At 49.8% G+C, this 11,279-nt stretch overlaps 1 protein-coding gene across 1 annotated transcript; it reads left to right on the top strand.

The window, feature by feature from the left end:
* Positions 1-6,178: 6,178 nt before the first annotated feature.
* On the top strand, positions 6,179-8,800 carry LOC119268926 (BURP domain-containing protein 3-like). The gene is made up of 3 exons (XM_037550647.1): positions 6,179-6,316; positions 6,940-7,054; positions 7,140-8,800. Exons 1-3 carry the CDS (start codon positions 6,275-6,277, stop codon positions 8,501-8,503), a joined length of 1,521 nt encoding a protein of 506 aa, XP_037406544.1. The 5' UTR covers positions 6,179-6,274; the 3' UTR covers positions 8,504-8,800.
* Positions 8,801-11,279: the final 2,479 nt, after the last annotated feature.

Below are 11,279 nucleotides of genomic sequence, written 5' to 3'. Positions count from 1 at the left end.
TCTCTCTCTCTCGTACTTTTCTGTGGCAGATCACTGTTTTTAAAATATCCGGAGATCCATAACTCTCATCGGACTAATTTTTAAACAATATTTTAGGACCTTTCTTGAAGTAAAAGTAGAGCCCAAAACGACTTACACGGGCCCCATGCCCCCTCATCACGCTCCCCCAGGGGGCGCTTGGCCCTGCTGCATGCCTAACTAGTGGGCCCCTCACCTTCACCTTTTGGCCACGGGAGTCTTTTGACTTAAAAGATTTTTTGATTTTTTTTGATTTTTTGGCTCCATAAAATTTTGACCTAAAAAGCCGGAAACTGGCCTCTAGCATTGGATTAACAGGTTAGTCCAAATAAAAAGATATAAGTTTGTGCCAAAATTATGCAAAATTTATTTAACTATAGCATGCACATAAACAAATATATACATACATTGAAGACGTATCACACGTCCATCCTGTCGCGACCGAACCAGCCTGGCGAGGTTCGAAGACGCTGATAGGTGGCCTGGCCACCCCCCCCCCCCCCCCCACCCGCGGGCGAGGCAACACACGGGAGGGTTGTCGTGGGTGCGACCGAAACCGCCCCATGACGGTGGCCCCGGACACGCCCACGGTCCACCCATCATGGACCCCCGAGGCGGGTTGACCGGGTGTGCGTCGTTCAGGCAGATCAGACGGCATGGAGATTCCCCGAAAGGCCCCTGCGGCACATCGCCGGCAAACGGACAGCGCGAAGGGCACTCTCGTCCGTGAAGCTCCTCGGGAGGCGGGTACTCCAGCGTAATTTCAAGCAGCAAGTGCCTATTGCAGTTTTTGAAATCTGATATGACGAGGAGGTTTGTAAGTGTTTCTTTTATTTATTGTTGGCTTTGTACAATTTTCAATCTCCTGGGGCTGCATTCAATTGGAGTAAGGAGACTAGTATAATCGCCTTTTCATTGTACTGGCCATTTTTTTTATAATTATTAGATTAAGATAACTTTTCGGCGTCTTTCTTTAAAAGGTTTTTTTGGAATGCCTTACGGCATCTTCAATGCAACAGTCAAACCGCTTGCAACCGTTTAGGCCGAGCGGTCCAGATGCAGTTTGTCATTTAACGTGGTACCCCATTTGTATGTGTACCGGCCTGAAATTCACATAAGCAAATTTGTCTTGAAATACGTTATGTTATTATGTAAGTTACTTTCAAGAAAAAGTCCAAAACAAACCTTAATGTTAGAGACCTACTGTCCGACGGCTCATGATAACCTTGGCGTGCAAGTTAAACTCCCACCAAATAGATAGTTTCCTTATTACAGTCTCATTGTATTTATACCAAACTCTGTAACTCTCCTGTATATTATATAAGAAGGCGGAGCAACTAGTTAACGAGCGCTCCTTCGAGAGCCTCGCAACGATCAGCGCCACTTGGCGCGCTCTCAGCCATTCACCACGTGTCGCGCTCTGGACGCTTCCTTCGGATTTTGTTTTTTTATTTTTCCACACGCGTTTTCGGCTTTTTAAATGGTTTTTTTTGGGTTTTTTCGATATTTTGGTTTTCCCCTGGTCTTTCTTAGCTTTTCGATAAAAAAAATTGAAAAAAAAAATTTGCGCGAAAAAACACGTTCTCTTTTTTTTTCCTTTCGCAAAAGTCACAGTTTTTCTTCCGCGAGAGGCACGGTTGTGCTTTATCGAGAGTCGCGGCCGTGCCTTTCGGAAACGAAAAAAAAACGCGTTTTTTTTTTGCGAGAGTCACGGTTTTTCTTCCGCGAGAGGCATGGTTGTGCTTTTGCGAGAGTCACGGCCGTGCCTCTCGAAAAGTAAAAAACAAAACGCATTTTCTGTTTTTTTTTCTTTCGTGAGAGTCACGGTTTTGCTTTCGCGAGAGGCATGGTTGTGCTTACGCGAAAGTCATGGCCGTGCCTCTCGAAAAAGGAAAAAAATACGCGTTTTCTGTTTTTTTTCTTTCACGAGAGTCGCGGTTGCTTCCGCGAGAGGCACGGTTGTGCTTTCGTGAAAGTCACGGTCGTGCCTCTCGAAAACGGAAAAAAAACGTGTTTTCTGTTTTTTTTTCCTTCCACAAGAGTCACGGTTTTACTTTCACGAGAAGCATGGTTGTGATTTCGCGAGAGGCACGGGCGTGCCTCTTTCAGAAAGGGAAAAAAACGTGCTCCCGGTTCGGTTTTTTCGCCTGATTTTTTTCGTCCGGTTTTTTCGTGAAAAAAAAGTTCGTCAAAACCTATCAACATGGGATCTAGTTTCGAAGATCTCGACGCGAGGAATCCAATGGTGAAAACGGTTCGAGATTTGGACGTTCGGTTTAAGAGATAAAACGTTTTGAATAAACAGATCTACGAAAAAAGGGAAAACTCTCAGGTTGTGCGCCACTTGTCGCAATCTGGGAAAGTGAAGTGTTCTTTGCAACGAGTACTCCTTAATTAGTGATTTCGATAAGAAGGGGCTGAATCGAGGCAGGCATCAAGCCGCCCATTTTTATCAATCTTACACTTAAACTTGTACTCCCTCCATCTCAAAATAAGTGATTCAAGTTTATACTAACTTGTACTAAAGTTAATACAAAGTCGAGTCATTTATTTTGAAACAGATGGAGTAGATGAAAGCTAAATCAAACAATGAACTTTCAATCCGGAAATTGGCACATAGGACTCCCTGATTCCGGTCTATTTTAAACTTGAGAGTGTTCCCAAAAAGGGATTGTGGACGTGGTAGGTCAAATCGTGGGATTGTTGACTGCGGTTGTGAATGGGCCGGCCCAACAGACGCGAAGCTTTTTTTTATGTGACAGGCGAGGTAAAAATACTATATAAAAGAGGATCACTGCAACTGGGCCGGCCCAACTGATGCGACGTTATTTTTTACTTTTACGTAACTGGCGAAGTGATAAAAATACTGAAAAAAAGAGAAACTCTGCTAGATTCGAAACTTGTGATCTGGAGATGCTAAACTCCTCCCGCCAGCCACTATAAACATTGGCTGTTACAGCAATAAAAAGAGGCGTGAACTATTTAACCACACACTGCAGCGTCGAGATTTGAATTTTTTGTAAGGCCAAACAAATATTGAAACAGGGCAGGCCCGAACTATTTTTGAATTATCCAATTTTTTAAATTGCGTGCATTTCTGAAAATTCTGAATGCTTTTTTGTATAAAAATGAACATTCTTGTAAAAACACAATCAATTTTGGAAAAGTGAACATTATTTGAAACGTTTTTTAAGGGAACAAACATTGAAACCTGAGTAAACTTTTTAAAATGTTTAAACAATGTGAAGAAAATGTCCGTATAGTTTTCTAAAATGTAAATAATGTATTTGGAAAAATATTAACGTGCCATATTTTTCAAAAAATATTTTTAGAATTTCGTAAATTATTATTGCAAATGTTTCAAAAAAACAAAAAAAAATGATTTCATATATGAACACCTCTATATGTTCTTATATACAATGCGTGATATATAATCACTAGCAGCCTTCAGGGCGATTGGCTAGTTCCGGCCGCTGCGAGTGTGCGGTCACGATTTCGTGTCCTCTCAAACTCTGGGATATATAATCACTACTCCCTCCGTTCACTTTTGTAAGTTATTTCAGACAACTCAAAATGGGCTGTTTCGTACATTATCTGAAATGTCTTCAAGGTCTTGTAAAAGTGAACAGAGGGAGTAGTAGTTTTTGCCTGATCCTAATAGAGGACAGCTCAGGGATATAAAACCACTAGTATTTTTTGTCGCTCCTAATAGAAGATAAATGGGTTCTTGTATTTTGAAAAATATTTATTTTTATTACAAAAATATAAAAAGAAAGAACAAAAAGAAAAAAGAAAGAAAAAACAGAACAGAGCGAGGGCACGAGCAACTGCTCTAATGGGCCCGGCCGATTAGTCCTAATGTCCTTGCCACGTCAATGAATACCAACGAAATTCCTTCAAGCTTCAAAATAGACCGGAATTAGAGAGTTCGGTGTGCTGATTTTCGGAATTGCAAGTTCAGGGTTATAGCTTTTGTCTATATAAGTTTAAGGTTAGCTTTGGACCTTTTCTCTGCCACTATGACCAGCCTAACGACGTGATGTTGCCACGGAACCACATCAATGGCTTGAAAAGGTGCTCTGCGCTGCGTGGCGATTAAACTTTGTACGTGACGCCTACCAGTTGACACCCAACGACCAACCGTGCTCAGCAACCTTTAAGACGGGCCCTGCGACGCCCCCGCCAAATAAGTGCGCGTACCATCATTTTGAGCTCCACTCGTACACGTTTTGGTGAGGACCGTACAAAGCCAACGAGGATCAAAATCAAACGGCCATACTTGCGTACGGCGGAATCCACCAAACATGAACGGTGCCTTGTTAATTTATATGGGCGCCATCACAAGCATTCATACGTCGCCGGTCTGCACTCTCGTCAGACTCGGACCCGGGTGGTTTGAAGATGTGTCGGCCTTTTTGAAGGAGCAGTGCAAGTTAATACTCTGCTGTGCTCTGCGGCAATACGAAATCAGTAATGGCCACCCGTCCGTCCGTCATCACCATCCGTTGCCTGATCTTCTTTGCTCGTGCAGCAGCTCGGGTACTGCTTTCAGCGGAGCTGCACAGTGTATGGTACGAAAAAACATGGCAAGGAAACGCACCTCGTGGCACCGAACGGAAGGGGAAGGAGATGGGTGCAAAGTGCAAACCACCAGAAAGAGCAAGGTGTCGAGATAAAGATAATTCCTCTTGAACCTTGATCACTTTCGGGGCTGGTGGCAGTATACCAGGACAAGTGGGAGACAGCGGTGAAGATAGGGATGGCAAAGATTGAACCCTAAATTAATGACGGTACATTTAACGTTCCGGTCATACACATGTCAAGATCGCACATAGTTCCCCGGAGAAGAGCCATGCTTACGATATCGGCCATTCCCATTACCACCACAAAGACCAGCAAGCTAAACATCCGATCGATGTGTCACTGGATGACGAAGCCTTTCGAAACCAGGGGCAAGCCATAAATCTAGAAGCACTGCTAGGTACGTAGAACCGATCGATGTACTACGGAGTATGAAAACTGAGAAAACCTAGAAGAAAGCAGTACTAAAACATAGCAGAAAGCAGTACTAGAATGGACTGGACAGACGTCATTTCCTCTTGTCCGTAACCATGTTTCAACACATGGTCCGGCCGGCGGCCGGAAGGTGGTGTCCTGAAGCACGTAAAGCGGCATGCGGTGTCAAGTTCGCGCTTGCCCCCAACCAACTCCCAACTATCAGCGCGACGGGGCGACTGTGCCACCATTTTCCACACTCCATTAGTGCCCCCGGCCCCTTCCGACTTGCCACGCTCAACGTTGCGACCGCGATGCCCGCATATCATGGTGTCATCACCAGCACGCCCGCATACCGGATTCGTAGCCCCCATGGCCATGGCCCATGGGGACGGCTACCACACTGCCCCTGTTCACCGATCTTGACGAGCAGCAACCCGGCAACGTAGCCTAGCTCGTAGCCGCCCCGTGCAGCGTATGTACACTGGCCAGCATGGCTGCTACAGCCCTCAATAAGTGCTTTGGGCAATACACAGGCATCCAGCAACCACCGGAGATGGACGACCATTATGGGGGCCGGTGCGGTCCATGGACCGGCAGTTCGGCGTTCCGGTCGGAAATCGGCATCGGAAAAACTGATACTCGATCCTACCTTACCCTCTCTAGCATGCGTAGCAGGCTAGGGCTAGCACGTGTGAAGTGGTCAGGCGGCGAGCGAACGACCGACCTCGCAGTCACGCTCGCCGCCCGCGCAACCGTCCGCTGCCGGAGAAGAAGACGTGGAGGCGCGCGCCACGCTGCCGGTGGAGCCGTATCGGCATGGGGCGCGACGACGGCGACCGACATTCAATCCCATCGCGCGCGCGAGGCGGGGACGGTTGATCGACTCCATCGACCACGTCGTTTTTCGTATGCAGGGCAGGTGCAACTCTGGCTACGTACGTATGGCCGGCGTACAGCCAGTTCTGCACCGTACTGTACTTACGTATTTTACGTACCTGCACCCGGCGGCGACTCAGTGATGCATTGCTGCTACACTCCTCCACTGTAGGAGTGGTGCATTGCTTGCGTCGGGGCAGTTAATAGATCGAGCTGTGCAAATTAATTCCCCGCAACCACCTACATCTACTCTCTGACCTGGTTCTATAAATATCGGCGTTCGTGCTCGGTACAAGGACACATCTCCTCTTTGTGGCAGTTCCAAGTGAGCAGATCATCCTCACATTGCGAGCTGTCGTCAGTTTCCTCATTGGTGCCCTCCATGGATAGGCTCGTCGCCGCCGGCATCCTTGGCTTTCTACTGGTCAGTTCCTCACTACCATGCCCTTCGTTTTCCGTCCCTAATTTATTCATCATCTCCAACACACCTGCATGTAGACGTGGTTGTGTTCTTCATTTCTCCTACTCTACTTCTCGTGGGAGGCATATTGCTCTGCTCTATTGTTCTTCCTAGCTAGTTCCATGCTTATTCGAGTAGCAACCAAAACATATGGTGCTCTACATCTGAAAAAAAGGAAAAGAACAACATAGCGATTTATACCAATTTAAAGAGTATAAAATGGTGTTTACATGAAGAAGAATACCCAAAATAATAGTGTGCTATGTGCTATGCCTCGACTGAGAGTTAGCAATCTCGTTCCTATTAAGCTAGTACTATGTGCTAAAAAGTCGATTACGTGAAAATCAAAAGCTTTATGTGTGACATATACAAGGTGTTCAACCTGTAGGCTACTGTGATTTTGCTAGATTTGTTAAGCTGGTATATGTTTCTACCAGTCCCGTGATAGAGCAAAGGGATCAAGGTTCGAGAGTGACAGTACACTATTATGTGTATACATCATGAGAGGAGCAATTTTTTTCATCAAAGTGTTAATCGCTGATGATCTCAAATACTCCGTCGAAACTGACCATATAATTTGCATGCAGATTGCGTCGGTAGGAAGCCATGCCCATGCAGCTCGTGCTCCGGAGCAATACTGGAAGTCTGCTCTTCCCAACACCCCTATGCCAAGCTCCCTCTCTCAACTCCTAAACAATCAAGGTATACTACTCTACATCTCTTAAGCAAACAGCTTCGGTACACGGGAAAGCATTGACCCTTCTCCGCCTCTCCCTGCTTTCCACAGCCGGAGGCACGTCGGTGAACGTCGGCTGGGGCGGTGTCCATGTCGACGCGGGTCATGGGATGCCCGGCGGCACGACGGTCGATGTTGGCAAGGGTGGCGTCGGCGTCAACGTCAAGCCTGGCAGCGCCAAGCCCGGCGGGACTACGGTCGGCGTCGGCAAGGGCGGCGTGGGTGTCAACGTCAAGCCTGCCTACGGCAAGCCCGGGGGCACAACCGTGGGCGTTGGCAAGGGCGGCGTGGACGTCAACGTCAAACCTGGCAGCGGCAAGCCCAGCGGCACGACGGTCGGCGTTGGCAAAGGCGGCGTGGGCGTCAACGTCAAGCCTGGCTACGGCAAGCCCGGCGGCACCACGGTCGGAGTAGGGAAGGGAGGCGTGGGCGTGAACGTGAAGCCTGGCGGCGGCACCACCGTCGGCGTCGGGAAAGGTGGCGTCGGCGTTAACGTGAAGCCTGCATACGGCAAGCCTGGTGGCACCGGCACCACCGTTGGCGTCGGGAAGGGCGGCGTCGGAGTCAACGTCAAGCCCGGCTACGGTAAGCCAGGCGGCACCACGGTCGGCGTCGGGAAGGGCGGCGTCGGCGTCAACGTCAGGCCTGGCTACGGCAAGCCAGGCGGCAAACCCCGGGGCAAGCCTGTCCACGTCAACGTCTCGCCTTTCATGTACAACTACGCCGCGACGGAGACGCAGCTGCACGACGACCCCAGCGCCGCGCTCTTCTTCCTGGAGAAGGATCTGCACGCCGGGAAGAAGATGAAGGTCCATTTCATGGCCACCCCGGGCGCCGGCGAGAAGTTCCTGCCGAGAAGCGAGGCCGACGCCATCCCGTTCTCGTCGGAGAAGGTCCCCGAGATCCTCAGCCGCTTCTCGGTGGCGCCGGACTCCGCCGAGGCGGCGGAGATGAAGCAGACGCTGCGCGAGTGCGAGGCGACGGCAGCCAAGGGGGAGAAGAAGTCGTGCGCCACGTCGCTGGAGTCCATGGTGGACTTCGCCACGTCCAGCCTGGGGACCAGCCACGTGAGGGCCGCCTCCACGGTGGTCGGGAAGGAGGGGTCGCCGGAGCAGGAGTACACCATGGCCGGCGTGAGGCGCGCGGCGGGGGCCGACCAGCTGGTGGCCTGCCACGCGGAGCCGTACGCGTACGCCGTGTTCGCGTGCCACCTGACGCGGGCGACGAGGGCGTACACGGTGTCGATGGTCGGCAAGGACGGCACGGCGGTGGAGGCCGTGGCGGTGTGCCACGCCAACACGGCCGGCTGGAACCCGAGGCACGTCGCCTTCCAGGTGCTCAAGGTGAAGCCCGGCGGGGCGCCGGTGTGCCACTTCCTGCCGCAGGACCACGTCGTCTGGACCCGCAGCGGCTGAAGAAGCCCCCGGATCTGTGCCGTTCGTTCGTAAGCACCATACAGTTCAGTGCTTTGCTATTTGAATTTGGATGATGCCTGCGTTCGTTTACGTTCTAGCTTCTGCAGACGCTGCTGTGTCCTATATTATGACTTTATGAGTATATGGTATCTTGCATCCTGGCATACATTTCCGTTGTTGTTGCCTATTGTATTTGGATGGCGTTGCCAGTATCGCCAGCTTGTACGGAGTGTGGGCTGTTTGCTGTATAGTTTAGCACGTTGATGCAATAAACATACTGGTACTTATTTACCCTTCTTTCGTCATCGTCGATCTATGCTATTTCTCCATTTCAAAATCGATCAATGATGTAAGAAAAACTTCTCTTGATCGTCAACTTAACCAGACAGAGCATGGGAATTCAAATATGGAAGGCGCCAACTAAGGCCCTGTTCAGTAATAACCCTGGAATCCTGGAATAGGAAAATTGCAACTTCGTCGTTTTGAACTGCAGCTCCACCAACTCCGCTACCGGAGTTGTAGAGCAGAGCGGTATCAAGCAGGCCCTAAGAGCATCTCCAACAGGCGCCGGACGCGCGGCGCGCAAAAAACAGATTTACCGCGCGCGCATCGCCTGGTTTGGCGCGGCGCGCAGTGCCCGCTCCAGCAGCCGCGCTGAAATGCAGCGCGCGCCGCTCCAGCAGCGCGCAAAAATGCAGCGCGCGCGACTCGCCAGTGCATTGCATATGGCATTTTCAACACAAAATGATGAACATTTTCAACACAAAATTTCACACAAACAAGTTGATGAAAAAAAGTTCATGCCCACAAGTTTAAAATCATGCCCGCAAGTTCATCCAACCAAGTTCAAAATGCAAATCAAGTTCAATACACAAATGAAAGACACATCATTCCTCGTCCTCGTCTTCGTCCTCGTCCTCATCTTCGGAAGACGATTCTTCCGCCTCCGAAGATGAATCTTCCTCCCTCTCTTCATCGCGCACCGCATCACGTGAAGCTCCGACGGTGTTGGCAAGATCTTCAACGGCATCTTCATGGGAATGTGTGCGAGGAGGCACATTGAAAGACATTCTGCCCATGGCGGCCGGAGGTGCACCATGCCTCCCATGAGAGAAGCAAAACTCATGCCTCCCATGGTGGCCATAGCGTCGGCGGGGGCTCCAAAGCCACCCAAGCCACCCATGCCACCCATGGCGCCGAAGCCACCGCCACCCATGGCGCCGATACCACCGCCACCCATTGCACAAACCATGGCTCTTTTTTGGATCAAGACTTCTTCACGGGCTAGATTGACATACTCCATTTGCGCCACATTGAGGTTAGATGTGTCCAAGAAGAACAAGTGCTTCTCCTATTCCAACAATTTAGTACGCTCCTCATTGCTCACCTTCCTCTCCTCCAAAGCCACCTTTCTCTCCTCGGCCGCCACCCTCCTCTCCTCGGCCGCCAACCTCCTCTCCTCGGCCGCGGCATCTTGGTTCCTTGTCATTTTCCTCACCTTGTTGGCTTCTTTTCTTGCCTTCACAATTGCTTCCATAGCATTTTTGAGCTCATCATCTCCTTTCCTCTTTTTCTTTTCGGTTTTGTCTTTCTTGCACCCATCCGGTCGCTTTGGCTTCGAGTATGAAACCGAGTTGGGTGCGGGGCTTCTCTTGCCGTCATCACTTGATGCATCATCCTCCTCCTCATCGTCATCATCCAACTTAATTGTTCGCTTTCGTTTGTTGCTCAAATGCAAATCATCCAAATCTTCACGCTTCTTCCATTTCTCATCATCCTTCAACACTTCATAGCAATGAGGCAAACCAAATACCCTTCCTTTCTTGATCTTCCCCTTCTTGGTTTTCCTCTCCTCTTCTTTGAACAAGTTTTGCGCAATGTTGTACTACATGAAAACAAAACAAGTTAGCACCACCAACAAGTAGATGAACATGTATGAAATGCCACTTACTCTATCGTCATCATTTGTGCCACTTGGGTGCAACGTGTCAACCGCCTTTTGACAGGCCGCCCACCTTTGACAATCCGAGTTGATTGTCGACCACCGGGACCTAAGTGATCGGCCGAAGCGGTTAATTCCACTCACATTGCGAACATCAAAGTGTTCCTTCATCCGAAGCCAATAATCATCTCTACTTTGATCACCTCCAACAGATGGATCCCTCGACACTTGCAATCAAGTATTGCATAGTAAGATGTCATCGGCGTTGCTGTAATTGCCCGCTCTTCCTTTCGGTGCGTCGACAATGCCCTCACCCTCCTCGCCCACCTCGAACTCATGGTTTTCGAAATGCATGTCATTGATTTGAGACCAATGCGAATTGTTGGAGCCAACACCCATCGTGGACATGTATGCATCATCATTAAGACTACAAATTTTTTTGCACAATGCAAATAAGCTATCTATATGTGAATGCATTCAAAAAATAACAAAAAAATGAAAAGTTAGAATTTTTTACCTTGGAGGCATTTCGTCGAACATGTTGTGCGCGCCGGCCGCCGGCTCAACAAGTGAGCTCGCCGGCGCTTCGGCAGCCGCCGCGCTCGTCGCACGCCCCGCAAGCTTCTTCCTCCTCGCTTTGAAGGTGCCGGAGCCGTCCGCCGCCTTGTTTTTCTTTGCCGATGTCTTGCCCTTCTTTGGCGGCGCCGCATTGGGGAGCTTTGAGGAGGAGGGGGCGGCGGCTCGGGCCGGCGCCGGCGCGACGCCACCCGCCGCCGAGGTCATCCGCGGCGGCATGAAGAGGCCGCGCGCGAGGCCGATGGTCGGAGGAGCTCC

The sequence above is a fragment of the Triticum dicoccoides genome, chromosome 3A (assembly GCF_002162155.2).
Source record: "Triticum dicoccoides isolate Atlit2015 ecotype Zavitan chromosome 3A, WEW_v2.0, whole genome shotgun sequence".
In the NCBI taxonomy this organism is placed as follows: domain Eukaryota; kingdom Viridiplantae; phylum Streptophyta; class Magnoliopsida; order Poales; family Poaceae; genus Triticum; species Triticum dicoccoides.
Note: the sequence above shows the minus strand (reverse complement) of the source record. Positions and strands in the feature narration are given on the sequence as shown.

Excerpts from the sequence above, each read along its gene's own strand:
- LOC119268926 (XM_037550647.1), top strand. The coding sequence starts at position 6,275 with ATGGATAGGCTCGTCGCCGCCGGCATCCTTGGCTTTCTACTG. Across the intron at positions 6,317-6,939 it reads GCATCCTTGGCTTTCTACTG|ATTGCGTCGGTAGGAAGCCA; the intron begins GTCAGTTCCTCA and ends ATTTGCATGCAG. Across the intron at positions 7,055-7,139 it reads TCAACTCCTAAACAATCAAG|CCGGAGGCACGTCGGTGAAC; the intron begins GTATACTACTCT and ends TGCTTTCCACAG.